This window comes from Misgurnus anguillicaudatus, chromosome 23 (genome assembly GCF_027580225.2).
Source record: "Misgurnus anguillicaudatus chromosome 23, ASM2758022v2, whole genome shotgun sequence".
NCBI classification, from domain to species: domain Eukaryota; kingdom Metazoa; phylum Chordata; class Actinopteri; order Cypriniformes; family Cobitidae; genus Misgurnus; species Misgurnus anguillicaudatus.
This window is the reverse complement of record NC_073359.2, coordinates 31,106,242-31,124,746: the sequence shown is the minus strand read 5'-3', so window position 1 is coordinate 31,124,746 and position 18,505 is coordinate 31,106,242. Positions and strand designations below refer to the sequence as shown.

Below are 18,505 nucleotides of genomic sequence, written 5' to 3'. Positions count from 1 at the left end.
TAAAGAAGTCTCTTGCTAAGTCTGTAAAAAACTCCACTAAAGTTAGTATTGTTTGCATGAGAAATACATTTATATTCATGCATTTAGCAAGTGACTTTTAAGACGTACATTGTATCAGTATGTACAGTATGTTTTCTGGGAAGCATAAACTTTTGGTTACTATTGTTAATGCAACACTTTACCAACTGAGCTACAGGAACAGCATGATATAAATAATAATAATGATAGCAACCAATATAGCATTTCATGAGTCAAAAATCTCATAACTTTACTTTCACAGACTAAGAGCTCACAGTAATAACACGGTTTGATTAAAAACATTATTTATTTGTTTAGCATTGATGAATTCAATAATAAGTTTTGTGTAGCGTGAAAGACAGCAAAAGAAAGACACAACATTCACACAAACATGCACATGCTGTTAACACCTCTTACATACACAAACACATCCAGACGTTAAACACAAACACATATCTCATTTGCAACAACAGAACATAACCACATTTCTTTTCACACCATGTTTAACGTTAACCCAGAAATGATGCATTCAGTAACAAACATAAAACATTTAACATACTTTGGGCCTCATTTATGAAATGAGAACTCTGCGCATGGTTGTTTCTTGGCTCGTTTAGACTTGTCATTTATCAGTATGGATGTGAGCGGTGGCTACGATCAAATCTCACGTCAGGTTTCACCTTATTTATGCAAGTTTTGAGATAGCGTGAAGATATTTAGCTATTTCCTGTCTGAAAAGGAATAATGAGAAAAACCTAAAATAGTGTTTTCGTTTACTTTAACAACTTGCAAATGTGATTGTGTGTCTGTGTGGGTGTGCGTGTGTGTGTGATTTTTATATATACGTGGGTGTGTGATTTTTATATATACGTGGGTGTGTGATTTTTATATGTGTGTGTGTGTGTGTGTGTGTGTGTGTGTGTGTGTGTGTTAGATTGATAAATGAGGCCCATTGTATTTTAAAATGATATATTACAGTTCAGTTGAGTTTTTCAGGATTTAACGTGACTTCTAAGTACACCACTTCAACGTCTTCTGGAGTTCTCTGTACACAACAGACAAACACAAACATTTAATAACAATAACAAATATTTAGTTATCAAATCATTATGCATCTATATTCAAAGTAAGAATCTTATGAATACATTAAAGACAGTGTTGTAAATAATCTGATATCACTAATATGTTATAAATGTTATTATGACTTCGGGGGTTAAATATATTGTGACTGCTGGTTGTTAGCATATCTCACTTTTGTTTGGTCAACCTCATCTGTGCAATGATCATGAAGTGTCACGAAACAAGTGTTTATGATCATAAGGATATTAGGTGTCATGCATGTTAGTAGAGACGTTTTCTTGAGACAAAGCACATGCGCTTACATTTGTTTTTTGTTTTTTTAGTTGTTTGATGTGTTTTAAAGCCGTTTCAACTGAGATAAATAAACATTTTAAATATGCAAAAAAACCCTCTTGATGTAGTAAATAAAACTCTGGCAAAGACTGATCGATTTCATATGTTGCTATTTTTGTTTAATTTAGTTTGATGGGTCAGTTCTCTTATGTCTATGCTTTAACTCAATTAACTTGAAATAATAATGATAGCGACAAACTAGGGCTGGGATGATAAATCGTTCGTTTATCTTGCTAAATATGTGCCGCAGAAGAAGTACCATTACACACGCAGATCCAGGAAATGCCTATAAGCATATTTATATTACTGTTATCAAACCTTTTAAGTTATTTTTATTATAATAAAGAATATTAATAATGATTATGTTTGACGGGTGTTGGTTTTTCAAATGCATGTTATAAACGACTTAAACTCAGTGATTTTAGAACAGTAGTACATGAAAGATCTGTGAATAATATCACAATTCAGAATCAATATCAGACAATATCAGCATTTTTATTGAATATTGCGATTTATCGCCCCAGCCCCATGACAAACACTGAGATACTGATGGTGTCATTATAGATTATTTCGAGGTCAGCTATTAAATGAATGAAGTGATTAAATGTTACTTTAATAACAAAACTGCATTAAATTCACAAAGGTTTTTATCAGAGACCACAGATATAGGTCATGACATGACAAACTAACAATTGATTGTCACAAAGTAACACAATATTTTATCTTTCTAAAAAGTGCTGTCAAATAAATCTCTCTTGCTTTAATATTTAAATATCTACAGTAATACAACAGAAAAGGCACTGAAATTCATTTCAAAATATAGTGGAAATTTGGATAACTCAAATTCTTAACTTTGTTGGAAACTATCTTTGAAAAAGAGGTACATAACTCAATTCAGTGTATTTGTAATACACTGTTAAGTATTTTTGTAAACACATGTTGTTTTATTGCAGTTTAAAGGTGCGGTTTTTATGGTTTTATACTGTTGTCTGAAGGGGATCGCACACCGGCCGCGCCGCTCAGCGCCGCGTCGCGTCGCGCCTAGGAGAACTCGGAGGTATTGTAAACCGGAAGTGCACATTAAATAGCGCGAGCTTCGTCAGGTAGCGTCTACTTCGAAATGTAAAATATACGTTAGCAGCCAATGTTTATCATTAATGATGTGGGACACATATGATGTTATTCAATGTGAGTGGCGCTGTGTGGCGCGACAGGGATTTGAACAACTTCCTGAGTCACAGCTGGGCGGCGCGGACAGGCGCCACCTGGCGGCGCCGGTGTCGTGAGCAATTGGGTCCCCCCGGGCAGTTCGGTCTCCCCTAGGACCCCGCGCGACTCCATTGGCTGAAAAAACTCCTCATGGGTAGTTTTCTTAGCGCCTTATTACAATTCCTACAAAATCGCGTTATGATTTATGTAGTTAGAACGTTGTTAAAATTACAATTGATGTCTTTTAAATGATATGTTTCATATAGTAGTATATAAATGAGGCTATAGGCGGGAGATCTACACATTGCTTGTGTCATTTTATTATTTAGATTATTATACTGTACCATTTACACTTTTGACTGTCTACTTATACAATTACTTACTCATTAATTATACAAAACATGATTACTACATAGTTGAATCACACATTTAAATTATAATTATAAGCCATGATTACTACACTTTTACTATTAAAAATATATATTCCGTAAGGTATGTTAATAATTTACAAAAAATAAAAGTATTGTTTTTTCAAAGCAAATGATGACACAAAAGTACTGACGTGTCTGCAACATGAATATTAGTTTATTATATTGTTTTTTTAGTTAACTTTTATTTTTAAAAAATGTAATGTTTCTATTTTGTACAACATAATTAGCTTGCTAGCCGCGTATGCAGACGAGATATTGCAATGACACATTTTTGAGCAGGCATTAGTGTAGATACCAATCGGGGTCCTAGGGGAGACCGAATTGCTCGGGGGGACCGGATTGCTCATGACACCGGTGTGCGTACACTCATAGAAAACAATGTGTTACATTTTTTTTAGAACGGCGCGGCGCTGAGCTGCGCGCCGGTGCGCGGCCGGTGTGCGATCCCCTTGAGGTCTACCTATGATGTTTGTGCGGTTCTTACATTCAAAAACATCAAAAGCAATAAGTAATGGCTATTTTGTACCCTGGTTTTGAGGCTTGCTTGAGAATCGTGCTGTTTTGATGGGCTGGCCACATTGAAGACTTGGAAGTAAACACTGAATGCTATGATTTGATAGTAAACTCGCTTTCAATCCTGTGTCATTACATGTGGGGAATTTTTTTGAAAACTTTCGATGTGGAAAAATGGCAGCCAGACGGATTAACTCGTACACTCTCAGAAATAAAGGTACACAAGTTGTCACTGACAGTAACCTTTCAAAAAGGTACGCCTTTGTACCCAAAGAGTGCATATTAGTACTTCAAATGTACATATTGGTAATTCAAAGATACATATTATGTTCCATTTGGTACATTTTTAAAGGGTACTGCCCTAGTTACAGCTTTTGTACCTTTATTTTTGACAGTGTATATGTTCAAGCCGCAAAATGTTATGCACGAGATGATACACATAAATGACAATGCGTATGGGTGAAGTAGCAAACACAAAATCTTTAAAATGCCACAGGCCTAGAAATTAAAGTAAATAACACAGTAAGCGCACCAGAATCTAATTCGTGGCTGGCTTGACCACATAAACAGTAATGCTCCAGTATGTAACAGCGTGGTAAGTCCTTATCACTAACTTTCTGGTCAGACACTTAATGATAAATACAATAAAGATTGATCTTACTGGTTTATGTGTTTGTCTTTTCTGGAAAGTTGTTTCTGCGTAAGTGATTTCCTCTTCACCGATCTGAACTGTTTCAACAACACAGACACATTACAAACACAAACTCTCATCTTGATCTCTTAACAACAGGTATTGTTTAGTATTGATAGATTATTGACATTTACCCTGTTGATGTGTGTTTCTGTGTTTCCTGTAGATGCAGAATATCAGAACTAAAATGACAATCGTCAGACATCCAACAGCAATACAACAGATCTGAAGTTTATGAATAAAGGTGAGACCTGTAATGAATAATAACAGACATTACTGTAACTGAATCTGATTTTAGATCAGTGAATATCATTACTGCATCTGAATCTGTTGGACTGATCTCACATCAGCTCAGTAAATCATAACTAATAATCACACCTGTTGTAGGCCTATCTGAACATGTCTGACAGAGTTGAGTGTTGTTAAGATGTTGAGTTTGGTTTGTGTTGGTATTGTTGAGTACACATCTGTATGTGTTTGTATCCTGATATTCAACCTCCAGAGATAGAGAGAGTCTGATGTTGAGATCAGACACACTGATGATGGACAATAAACTGTTTCCTTTGTACCAGGACAGACTCACATCTCTCACGTTCAACACTGAACACAATAATGAACAATTTGAACATTGTGAAGAGTTTTGTGTGGTGATATCAGGAACAGGCAGATGAGCTGTAAAACATGGGATATAAACAGAAATAAGAATCAAAACAAATATGATCAATATTAGGCCAGAGGTCTGATCTATTGATAGTGTTTAATCTTTAGTCTTCAGTCATATGTCTTCAATATGAATTCATAAATAAATTGGACTAAAACTTTAAGAATTGTGTAAGGTTAAGAAACAAATTACAAAATAAAAACTACAAAAAATTACAAAAAGAAATGAGGTGCATAAACGTATTTGTATTCAATCCCAAACCTTAATAAATTAGTTTACACGGCTAAAAATAGTATATCGGTCACAAAAAATACTTTACTCACCGTAGACAGTAACATTGAATCTGTATATGATCTCTCTAGCACTGTTGATGGTTATATTATAAAGTCCAGTGTGTTGAGTTGTGATGTTTGTGATGGTGAGATCTCCAGTTTGATTATTCACCTGCAGTCTGTTTCTGAATCTCCCATCAAGAACATTATCATATATTGTGACAGATTTGGCTTCTTTGTTGATTTTGGCTATGAGATCCTGTTTATCTCCAAACCTCCACAGTATGTCATCATCTTTCTGTATTTCAGTAATATCAGCGTGTATAATAAGAGAATCTCCCTCCATCACTGACACTGACTTCACTTCATCACCAAACACACCTGAAGAACACAAACACATTCACACAGATTAAAGATCTTCAGTCAATTTAAGTTTGTCTTTTATTTATTGATTCTATTTACCCATTCCAGCATCTATGACTATATTCATTAGTGAAGGGCAATTTGACATGTCCAATTCACCTAATGTCTTTGGACTGTGGGAATATACCATCATTGACACAAGGAGAGCATGCTAACTAAAAGGCCTCCCGACCCAGCCAGTGCTTGAACTCGGGACCTTCTTGTTGTGAGGTAACAGTGCTACCTACTGTGCCACAAGTTGGTATTATAAAGCTTAGAAAATTAGCAGTAGTAAACAATTACAAATTAGATTTTAATAATTTTGTAACCTATATAGCATAAAAAACGATGTTGTAGTATAATGCATTCATTTTATTTACTTACAAACAATCATTTACATATAACTTTTGATGAGAAATTGTTTAACAAATATAATTTTTCTCTATCAACAAATTCCATATAAATCAGATAATATTAAGCCAGACAGAGCAGAAGTATAAAAAGCAAGTTACGTCTGCTGAGTAACCGATCATTATTATTCTGGATTAACTGCTCCCAAATATGATATAAAAATGTTTGTAACTCACCCATCAGAGAGCAGAAGCACAAAGCAAGATAAACAAAAATGAGAAACATTTTCTTCATCAATGGCCTGTTGCATGAAGCACATTGAACAAGCTCTTTGAACAAACACGTTGAGTTGCAGAGAAAGTTTTAGTTGACAAAACCCAACAAATCCAACCCAGGTTAATTCAGTGTAATCTGTCTCATGATGCTAGTTATCAATCTCCTCTCTCAACTCTGGTTTAATCCCTGAGTTTTTTAATTAATTATGTGTGTGCACATGACAGACTGACGTTTTCAGTGAGCAGCCATAGCGTTCAACACAGAAAAAAGGAGGTGTGCATGTTTCTCCTTTGAAGAAAGTAATATGTGCTAATATGTGGAGTTTATTAAGGATATGCACAATACAGAAAGGAACACTTTGCTTTTAATTAAGTTGATTAAGGTTTTACAGTACATTTTATAATCTCACAATGAGGATAAAACCGACTAAAAACTCATAATGAACATATTTTATGTAAATAATATAAAACATTCAATATTAACTTAAATAAATGTATAAAAATAATACAGTACAGGAATAATTAAGTCAAAGATATTGAACAGTTAAAATCTTTAAATTATATTATATTAAATAAAAAAATATTATTATTTTAAAAGACTTTATATAATTTTATTTTATAAAAATACTGTAATCATATGCAACCCATAACAAAAAAAAAGTTGGCATGCAGATTTAAATGAAATGCATTAATTTTTAAACATTATTTAAAATTATGTGGAATTGCAGTGTTGTTTTTATTGTCTGTGTGTGCATTGGTAAAGTAAAATGATTATGTCTAATCTCAGTCACAGACATCACGTCCACCGTGGTTGAAAGTTTAATGCATACAGTATACTTTTCTGGAAACAATTCAGCGGATTTCGAAGTTGTCCTCTGATTGTTTAATTTATAAGGATTTCTGGGAGATGCACATTGCCCTGAAACAATTCAAAGCTATCAGATCGATGAAGATAGCTTTCTTGTTTACATCGGTAACAATATGCTTTATCGAGATCGAATAAACATTGCAGTTTTAAATGTATGCAATGAATCTTAACGTATTTGCTATACAGATGGCTGCACATCGGCCTGTTATCGTGGTGATTGGTTGTTTTACATGTCAGTCATATGGCCTATTGGGTGGTCCTTTCAGAGCTTCCAAGGTTCCCAGACCTTCAGTAGGAAGGCTATGTGAGACTAGATTATGCATTTCCCGTCGTAGTGCCTGTCTTGTTAACTCTGAAGGGTTAACCATTTTATGTGTCAGATTTACGTCATTTATACTCATAGCTGATTGGTCCAGTTTGGATTTGCGATATCTTACCCAGAATAAAACCTGCTCCAGAGCATGTTGGTCATGTAGCGTATGTTACTTTGCCGATGAACACTGCTTTTAACCAATCCACTTTCATAAGCCTGAAAACTGAGTTTGAGTAAACTAAACCTAAACTTACCTGGGTAACCACTGAAACCAGCTTTGTGCAACAGGCGTGAGGTGTTGTTTTGTCGTCTACAGTGAATGAATTGAACACAAGCTCGCATTTACTCTTCGTGTGCTTCATAACACCTGTGTGTTTTTTTTTCTCTCTGATGTTTCCACTGAACTTGTATGACATCATCACATATTGTGTTTGACAAACCGCACAGACTGTTGTATGGACTCTATATACATGTGTGTGTTTGATGAGCACAAGATTACATTACATAATGTAGAGTCATTTTTATCGCAAACAGTCCCATTGTTTTGTCCTATTTGTATGTTTTAAGTAAAATGTTTTTGTCTGTACACTCAAAAGAATGATTCAAGCCCTTCTTAGAAATGACACATTAAAATTGTGTTCAATTAATTTAAAATACCTCATTAAGAGCAATAAGTATATATATTTAATTAGTCTAACACAAAATGAATATGTACTATAATTTATTGATTTCTTTTTAATTGCATTAACACAATTAGTTTGAGTTTGGGTCCTGGAAAAAGAGTTTCCCAGCATGCTTTGCATGCAACTGCTTTTGGAGAGTATTCTTTATTTAAGTGTTATTTTAAGCATTTTAGGTAAAGAGAAAGACTTAATAGTGTTTAATGTCCATTTATCTTATTGATTTAGAAGCGTTTGTGTTATATTTTTTTTCAAATTATTTGGTTACCATCGTGCAGAAGAGTGGCGCTTGTGGTTAGGTTGTGGATGTGACGTATTTCTCTCAATGAGCACTAACTGTTTGGAGATCAGTCTCTTCTCACATGCTCGTCCAAAGTATCATATGTTATTATTATTAGCATGCTAACATGTGCTTATGCTAATTAGTATGATATAAAACGTTTTATATAAAATAACAGAATTGAGTTATTCAGACTACACTACATTGAGTTATTCAAACTACGCTAGATCAAGTTATTCAGACTATACTAAATTGAGTTGAGGCAACTAATTGAGTATTGCCATTTACTTTAAATTGAGTTGGACTAACTCAATATACTTTTATTGTGTGTAAAGCAGTTTTTAATGAGTTAGGGGTACACATTCATATTGGATGGAAATCCTGCCCACAATTTTATTGAGCTTCTCCAATAATTTTTTTGAGTGCATAGGCTCCAGTGAGCGAGACTAAAGTAACATGTAACATATGTTTTATATAAACATTATAAAATACCTAATAGGCCTTTTGTGCAGCAAATTATTATAATTTTTTTGAAGACCTAGTTAAGGCATTTAATCCCTTAAAGAAGTTCGCAAAGTGTACATGCCATTAAATGAAGAGTTCTTGCGATGCATTTAAAAGAAAATATGGCAGGGGTATATGGCTTTAAGGTGCTCTTAGCGAATTTGTGTGATGTCACTTCCTGTTTACGTTCGAAGTGTTGTCAAACAAAACGGAGCGTAGCTAACCCCTCCCCCTCCCCTCTGTGCTTGCTGAAAGAGTCATGAATGCGCCCAACTCCCACTCCTAAATCCTTCTTGTCGTTTATTGGCTGGAACACTTTGTTATGTTTCGTGGTGGTAGGTTTGAACACTTTGTTTTTGTTGCAGTTTCTGGAGCCTGGGCTGTCTACAGAGACCGCGTTTTTTACAGTGTGTTTTAGGGGACAGGCAGCTAGCAGATGGAGTGAGGAGATGTTTACTGTATGAAACAAAAAAAATGTATGGCCTAAAATGCATGAATTCGCTTAGAGCACCTTTAAAATACATTTGACAAGAGATATTAAAACAAATATTTATATGCAACAGTTGAATCCTAGATTCCATGCATACCAGCAGCATTTTCAATGTAACATCGGTCTGTCATTACTTCGCTAAGGGAGATCAAAATGCAGACATAAATCCCCTACACCCTTCAAAAATCTCACTTTAAGGTCTGTGCCCTTCGAATGGAGTAGGGCATATATTCTGACTTCTGTTTGGAAAATGCCCACAAACTTCTCTGAATTATGAAACCTACATTTCTACACCCCGTTACTTATAAATATTAAATCTAAAACAAAATGTCACATTTATGTCCATTTTAATTTCTTTATTAATGACAGAATTGAGTTTCATACAAATATCATCATCTCAGTAGAGAAACACAATTTAACTTCTAAATCTTCTTTAACAGGACATAGTTATATAATATTTGATTATATGAGATCACAGACCTGAATTAAATTTTGCATCTGAAGTAATTCACTGCCTGAAGTACACAGAGAGAAACAAACATGTGTGTTCAACAGTTACAGATGTCTGTATCATTCAGTTGTACACTGTAAACATTTTTTTTTTGTTTTTGTAAAAAACTGTTTAACATATTGAAGTTTGGTTCCAAAACGAGATGTTTTTATTATTATCATGTTTTTATTGTGCTACTTTGTTTGTATTTTTTTTGTTATAAAGGCTTAAATCAAAACAAACCAACTGCAGTTTGATTCATATTAATTAGAATGCAAATTCAAAAAACGAGAATTTTAAAGAGTTATCTGGTTTTGGAACCAAACTCTTCATTTGTTTTTTCAACTTAAAAACAAATAAAAGTGAGTCAACTAATACTTTTTATGTGGAATTAACTCAAATAAATGTTAAGGCAACACAAACATTCTCTTTCTTTGTAGTTCCACAAAGAACCATTCAGTTTAATTTAACCATTTATTTCACACATGTTTTAATCTAACCTTAATTTACGTTAATAAACAGAAAAGTTCTTCATTATGAAACCATTCAGCCAAAATGGTTCTTTTATAACATCACAAAGCACCTTTATTTTTAAGAGTACACTCTACATTGCAGTTTCCTCAAAAAAAAAAAATAATGTGAATCTTCTGCTAAATGCATTCACGAAAAACCATTACATGTTAGATATGTTTGAGTTTTTTGTAATAGGCACTTCTGGTCTTTTAACCATCATGCATGTCCGTGAAGTCCACGAGCGTCTCTGTTGTTAATACATGTTTCAGGAAGGGTGCTTGTATGTGCCCTTGTGGTTCTATGTCTTCACATTGTGCCTTATTTTTAAGGTCTTGAGAAAGTAAGGGTGTCCGATGTTCAACACTGAAATTTGGTTGAAATAATGTGAGTTGCTTGTTTACCATTCATACAACGGTAAATGGTAAACAGTTGCAAAAGATCAATCTCCCTGGCCCGCCGGCCCTTTTCCTCCCACGCCCGCCTGCCCTTCCCCTCCCTGGCCCACCTGCCCTTCTCCTCCCACGCCCGCCTGCCCTTCTCCTCCCACGCCCGCCTGCCCTTCTCCTCCCACACTCTGCCCTTCTCCTCCCTGGCCCGCCGGCCCTTTTCGTCCCACGCCCGCCTGCCCTTCCCCTGCCTGGCCCGTCGGCCCTTCTCCTCCCACGCCCGCCTGCCCTTCTCCTCCCCCGCCCGCCTGCCCTTCTCCTCCCACACCCTGCCCTTCTACTCCCACGCCCGCCTGCCCTTCTACTCCCACGCCCGCCGGCCCTTCTCCTTCCTGGCCCGCCGGCCCTTCTCCTCCCATGCCCGCCTGCCCTTTTCCTCCCACGCCCGCCTGCCCTTTTCCTCCCACGCCCGCCTGCCCTTCTCCTCCCATGCCCGCCTGCCCTTCTCCTCCCACGCCCGCATGCCCTTCTTCTCCCTGGCCCGCCGGCCCTTCTCCTCCCTTGCCCGCCGGCCCTTCTCCTCCCTTGCCCGCCGGCCCTTCTCCTCCCGCTGGCCCTTGTCCTCTCTTCCCCGTTGGCCCTTGTCCTTTCTTCCCCGCTGAATCTTCTCCTTCTGTAAAAAACAGAAATAAAATAGTGATGAGAGATTAAATTAGAGGTTGTTTAGAGAGGAAGCAGCAGTGATAAACATCTTTTAATAAAGGCCTTATTATTATTATTACCGCAACCAAAGATTTTACTAAAAGGGCACAAATTTGTTTACAAGAACATAAAAATCCTCATAGATATATTCACTTATTTTTACTCTCAGAATGCACCACATTGATGTTTTTACCTTTAATGATTTAATTATTTAAATGATTTTGTTCAGTCTGATGCAGTCAGGGTGGCACTTGCCTACGCAGATTGACGATTGGCCACTCAGATCGATCAATTTTGAGCCCAAATTATATTTCAACTTAGGGTTGTGCCGATAGACGATAGTATAGTGTATAGACGATCTTCAGACATATCGCCAATGACAGGTTTTCATGGCGATAGTCATAACAATAGTTGGCGAATGGTTTTTATTATTATTATTATCATCATAGTTTTACATTAACACCCACATTGCATGCTTTTCCTTGCATGAGGGTTTGTGGGTTTCACTTTACGCGGAGGGCTTGTAAAGAGAGAATTCCTTCTTGCACGTACCTGCACTTAATGCGCGCGTCTTGGTCTCCTTCTACCACTAAATCCAGCGCGCCGCGTCATGAGCAGCTGCGCTTCTCTCTGTCTCACGTGCAAGCGCTCTCGCGTCTGTCCGAAGTCTAAACATAAACTAAAGTAGTAATCCTCATGTATTTGTTCCATTTAATGCCTTTCATGCGAGCTGAGGCAAACTTTACTTTTTGTTTAAAATATTACCCGCTGCATGGCGCCTCTCTCACTCTCGCGTACGTGCAGAGAGCTGCGCTCTGTCCGAAGTCAGATCACTAGGTATTAATCCTGTTTATGATATGCATTTCAAGGAGTTGTAGCAATACATCCCTCGTGTTTAATATATGATTGTGTTTAAAATATGATCGCGTTCCGCTGGACCGATGCGTTTAAAAAGGCTCATCTGAGAGCACCACTGCTTGACACGTGTAGTCTTCTGCAACAGCACTAAACAAATGCATTGAATTGTTTGTATGTGTGCACGTGTGTGCGTGCGCAGATGCATGTTTTACAGTTATTAAGTAATCATGGTTAGGGTTTTAATGACGCGCTCGCATTAATGGCATCAGTTTTAAGAAGGTTGCGGTCATGACGGTGTTGCTCTTGTTCTTTTTTGTCCTCCCATCAAGTGACTTGTTATAATGAGTAAAAAAATAACAAATAAAAAATGAGTAAACTACTTTTGTTTAAACTGTTTTACATTTGAATGATAAAAGTTGGTTTATCTGCAGTTAAATCAGGTTTAAAGAAGATAAGTCACAGAGTTAAACACAGTGTGAAAATCTCCAGTGTAAGTTAATAGTCATAAATCACTCTTACATCTACAGTATACTGTCAACAGAGTACAGATGATAATAAAATCATTATAACACTAAAAGATTTCACTCACCTTTCAAAGACACCCTGAATCTCTTGTATGAGGTTTCTCCATCTCTAATGATCAACAGTTTATAAACTCCAGCATGTTTCTTTCTGATGTCATTGATGGTGAGATCTCCAGTCTGATCATTCAGCTTCAGTTTATCTCTGAATAGATCATCATCATCATCACCACTAAAGATATTGTTGGCAGGATTGATTTCAGCTATGAGAGTTTCATTAAATCTCCACTCTATCACATCATCTCTCTTTATTTCATTAAGAATATTCTTCAGTGTGTGAGACTCCCCCTCATTCACTGAGACTTTCTCCATTTTCTCTGGAGAAGCTGCACATATAAAGAAACACAGAACAGTTATTTGCTTTATTTCTGTTTCAAATGTCTTATTTCCTCATTATAAACACCAGAGCAGATTCTCATAATAAATTTGATTTCAGAATATACAGTCAAAAGCTGTGACTTTCCAGATCAGTCTCAGGTCAGAATCCACTTTCAAATGATTTTATAAACATTCAGTCAGTGTGATAAACTGTAGTTTATATTAAGAAACTAATGATGTGGTTCTCACTTGTGACTGGATGAATGTTATATAAAACAAATGAAATCAGTATAACATCACAGTGTGTACTACACTAAATATGGTGTTTTAATGCATCTACAGTATGTTGCTGTGAGGTGAACAGGTTTTTGTTGTCTAGAAGTCAAATGGGAACACAAGAAAAATGTATTTCACATGGCGGGCTTTTTACATTGTACTTAACTTTATTTTTACATTTTAAACTTCCTTTGAACCTCAGGTAAAGCAGCTGTAGATTAAAAAGGGGGTTAACCTCACTAACTGATGTCACAGTTCATAATTTCTCTCATATACTCTCTGATACTGTATAAAGTGCATGAATAATTCATGAGCACTGAGGCACAATATGATTGGTTGTTGGTTGTTACAACAACTGGCAGGGGCGGAGTGGGACCAAAAAATCTACCGGGAAATTTCGTATACCACCGGCCCTCCGTGGTAAAAAAAATGTCTCGTAGCCTATTTGTAGTAAAACTAGGGTATTACAAATCGTAATAAATTTGCCCAACAAAAGAAACATTTTCATAATATTAATAAAATCATTAAATCATGGCTAATTTTCCTAAATGAGTAAAATTATACCTGTTTGAAAGACGGAGTTGCGCACCTGTCAATCAGCTATTACATAACAGAGCGAGACCAGAGATGAATGTGCTCATAAACGGAGCAATATGGAATAATTTGTGCATCTTTGAATAACTGTAAGAATATTTCCTTTAAATATAATTTTTGTCATATAGTGTTTTGAGAGATAATAATGTTTTTTCCACGGTTATTGCTTATTTATTTTAATGTGTTTGGCGCATTATCTCAGAGATTATTTCAGTAATATTGCTTTTTTCCCGCTAATAATAATACAATTTACATGCCGATCCTGCTTCTTTGTCTTTTTATTAATTTCATTATGCTGTAATGTTAATTTATATGTGGATATTTAATGGCATATGAGACGTTCCTTGCCGTTATATTATCTCGTCTAATATTCAAATCATATCCGGAATAATGTGTACATCTTTGAATAACTAAGAATACAGTTCTTTTGAAAATAATTTTTGTCAAAGTTCTGAGAAATAATAATGTTGTGAGGATATTTATATATTTCAGTTGAATACTATTAATATATCAGTCTATTAATATGGAAATCTAATAGAAATCTAATAGTAGGAAATATAAAATGTGATACTGCAAAGTTACCCTTCTAACCTTTGCAAATGTGCTGATTTTATCCATTCAAGTACTGACCACCAGGCTAGAGATTTTAAACATCCTTAATCCACACTTTCTATCAAATAGTCTCCGCTTGATGATCAATCCGACCGCGTAGTGAAATAAGCAGACATTCGGCGACGCGGCTATGCAATTTGGAGAGGGGCCGTTCAATAATCCCCCTATATTTAAAAAAAAATCCTAAACATGGTTTGACCTGGCGAACAGGTTGAGCACTTTTATATAGCCTACTGTGTTCAGCAAAGAGGCTGCACAGTTTGACCAGCGGGAAGCGGCCGCACATCAGGCCGCCAGACGGGGTTGCTATATGTATAGACGGGTTGCACGGCGACGTCACTAACTGGTTGCGCGCGCAACCGAGAGGCAGAAAGAAGAGAAGTCCATTGTGTAGTATGCTAGTAGCGGTGTCTGTAAGTCAAAATGCCAAGGAATTGTTGCGTGGAAAATAGTACCAACAGAGTCAGTGCTGGGTGCCTGATGTTAACATACCAGTAGATGCGACTATTACGTTACTAGCATTAAAATTATAACATTATAATTCATACATGTATCACAGTAACACTGCAAAAATAAAGACAGAAAAACAGATCCAATTTAAATCAAGTTTTATTTATATACAAACAATAAAGAACGCTTCAATAATTAAGGTTGTTGCAGTAGCGGATCAGCTCACCCATCGGGCATTCTGCCTCCTGGATGCGCGCGCACCCTGCAATGTTTGTAAACTTGCAACCCGTCTATACTTGCAATGTATCAGACCGGCCCTCGCAACCTCAAAACACTACCGGCCCACCGGGAAATGTCCCGACTCTCCCGATGGCCACTCAGCTACTGACAAATATTTAAATATTTAGCATTATCATTTTGGGTTAGCAGCACTATGCTAACCTTCTGGACCAGAGTTGTCATAACTCAGGGTTAAATGTGGTACTACCACTGATCTATATAAATAACTGAATTGCGCATAGAACGCTTAACGTAACAGCGTGAGGTGAGGCTCTCCTGATTTTGCCAAATGGTTGATGTCCTCAGGGCAACATTATGTTGACCCTGGGACAACATTTCAATCAACCAATCAGATTTCAGAAATAAGTTTACAGTTTGTTTTAAGTTTAAGCTTACAAACATGATTAGCTGTTTCTAGACAATTGTTTTTCACTTATCATGTCCCTCTGATTTTAGGGTTTGATTATGGTTAGGGTTGGGGTTTGGGGTGGGTTTAGGTTTTATTTAGAAAAATGTTGTCCTTGGGTCAACACAATATGTTGCCCTGAGGACATCTCTCACTTGGCAAAATCAGTTCGAGCGTGAGGTGAAGCCAGCACAGAGTTTGAGTAGCCATTTTGGTATGCCCAACCTGCAGTAGGCGTCATTGACTTACATTAAAAAGCATGATCTATCTTTCGGTTTACAGCGTATCAATCACACAAGATAAATTTTTAGGATATGTGTATGTAAATAAATTATTACTTCTCACCATCATATGTACTGGAAATATTGTTTGCAGGATTGATTTCAGCTATGAGAGTTTCAATAAATCTCCATTCTATCACATCATCTCTCTGTATGCCAGTATCAGTCTTTAGATTGACAGATTCTCCCTCATCTGCTTGCAATGATTTTAATTCTTCCTCATCCATTTGCAATGGTTTTGATTCTCCCTCATTCGCTTGCGATGGTTTTGATTCTCCCTCATTCACTTGCAATGATTTTGATTCTCCCTCATTCACTTGCGATGGTTTTGATTCTTCCTCATCCGATTGCGATGGTTTTGATTCTTCCTCATCCGATTGTGGTGGTTTTGATTCTTCCTCATCCGATTGCGATGGTTTTGATTCTTCCTCATCCGATTGCGATGGTTTTGATTCTCCCTCATCCGCTTGCGATGGTTTTGGTTCTCCTGCATCCGCTTGCGATAGTTTTGGTTCTCCCACATACGTTTGCCATGGTTTTGGTTCTCCCCCATACGCTTGCAATAGTTTTGGTTCTCCCCCATACGTTTGCGATGGTTTTGGTTCTCCCCCATATGCTTGCGATGGTTTTGGTTCTCCCCCATACGCTTGCGATGGTTTTGGTTCTCCCCCATACGCTTGCGATGGTTTTGGTTCTCCCCCATACGCTTGCGATGGTTTTGGTTCTCCCTCATTCACTTGCGATGGTTTTGATTCTCCCTTATTCATTTGCGATGGTTTTGATTCTCCCTCATTCACTTGCGATGGTTTTGATTCTCCCACATTCACTTGCGATGGTTTTGATTCTCCCTCATTCACTTGCGATGGTTTTGATTCTCCCTCATTCGCTTGCGATGGTTTTGATTCTCCCTCATGCACTTGCAATAGTTTTGATTCTTCCTCATCCGATTGCGATGGTTTTGATTCTTCCTCATCCGATTGCGATGGTTTTGATTGTCCCTCATCCGATTGCGATGGTTTTGATTCTTTCTCATCCGATTGCGATGGTTTTGATTCTCCCTCATCCGATTGCGATGGTTTTGATTCTACCGCATCCGATTGCGATGGTTTTGATTCTACCGAATCTGCTTGCAATGGTTTTGATTCTTCCTCCTCTGATTGCGATGGTTTTGGTTCTCCTGCATCAGCTTGCGATGGTTTTGATTCTTCCTCATCCGATTGCGATGGTTTTGATTCTTCCTCATCCATTTGCGATGGTTTTGATTCTTCCTCATCCATTTGCGATGATTTTGATTCTTCCTCATCCATTTGCAATGATTTTGATTCTTCCTCATCCATTTGCAATGATTTTGATTCACCTGTAACAGCAGCAGACAGAAAGACAGAAATGAAATCAATTCAGTTGATTTTCATCTATTAAGTGTTTTATTTACTGATTATAAACATCAGCTCATATTCTCATAAATTAATTTCTGTTTATTAACTCAATCTTTCAGATTCTCTATCAGTATATACATATAAACACAACTAAAACATCCAGATGATGAATTTTAGGATTCTCCTGACACAGAATACAACTAATGGATAATTTACTTTAATAAGATATCTGTTGTTCAATACTGAGGGTAGCAATTCACTATACTATTCAGTCAGTGTGTTTGTTTATATAAGATATCAGTGATGTAGTTGTTAACTGTATAGGAGGAAGGATACACAGAGTTCACATGTGTTGTCATAGTTTCTGTTCACAAGCTTGAAGCCTACCTTTCATAGGAATGAAACACTTGCTTCGCGTCAGTGCACACACACCAGCGGGCACACTGGTACGGAGCAGAGCGAGACCTTCAGCCTATGTGCCTGGGCTCAGCCTCCACCCAGCCTCTAACTAACTTAAACATGCTTGCCCAGGTTTGATGTCGAGTTTTTATAAGATGCAAAGTGGTCGCTTAAATATGGCCAGGGGTTGATTTCAGGGTCTGCATCTCTGGGGCCTGCCTTGTCCATCTCCATGGTTCTTGTAGCACATTCCCCCGCCTATCAATCAATCAGTATCCGTGGCGCGCCTTTATCACCTTGCATTATTTTTTTCACCCAGTAACGGGTATAATTTTAAATTGTAGCGAAATACAATACAAAACAGTAAAAGTAAAATTATAGATTTTAAAAACTACTTAAAGGGGCCATGGCATGAAAAGTTCACTTTATGAGGTCTTTTAACATTAATATGAGTTCCCCAAACCGGATTATGTTCCCCAATTGGTTTAAAATGGTAAAAGGTGTAAACAGAGCCCTGGGTATTCTGCTCTGCTCCTGTCAAATGAGTGCATAAAATGTAGCGCGAAACATTAATATAATGAGCGAGCGTGAATCTCTCTGTGTTATCGTGAAT

General features: G+C 37.0%; 1 protein-coding gene and 1 long non-coding RNA gene across 2 annotated transcripts; both read right to left on the bottom strand.

The window, feature by feature from the left end:
• Positions 1-375: 375 nt before the first annotated feature.
• On the bottom strand, positions 376-4,629 carry LOC129421138 (uncharacterized). Its single transcript, XR_012365636.1, has 3 exons — positions 4,410-4,629; positions 4,246-4,313; positions 376-1,063 (listed from the first exon to the last, which is right to left on the bottom strand). It is a non-coding gene; the product is annotated as an uncharacterized lncRNA (long non-coding RNA).
• Positions 4,627-5,608, bottom strand: LOC141359391 (uncharacterized). Its single transcript, XM_073861779.1, has 3 exons — positions 5,260-5,608; positions 4,675-4,947; positions 4,627-4,640 (listed from the first exon to the last, which is right to left on the bottom strand). Exons 1-3 carry the CDS (start codon positions 5,606-5,608, stop codon positions 4,627-4,629), a joined length of 636 nt encoding a protein of 211 aa, XP_073717880.1.
• Positions 5,609-18,505: the final 12,897 nt, after the last annotated feature.

Coding starts and splice junctions, on each gene's coding strand:
- LOC141359391 (XM_073861779.1), bottom strand. CDS start 5,608: ATGTGTTTGTGTTCTTCAGGTGTGTTTGGTGATGAAGTGAAGTCAGTG. Junction 4,948..5,259: donor ATTCAATGTTACTGTCTACG/GTGAGTAAAGTA, acceptor CATGTTTTACAG/CTCATCTGCCTGTTCCTGAT.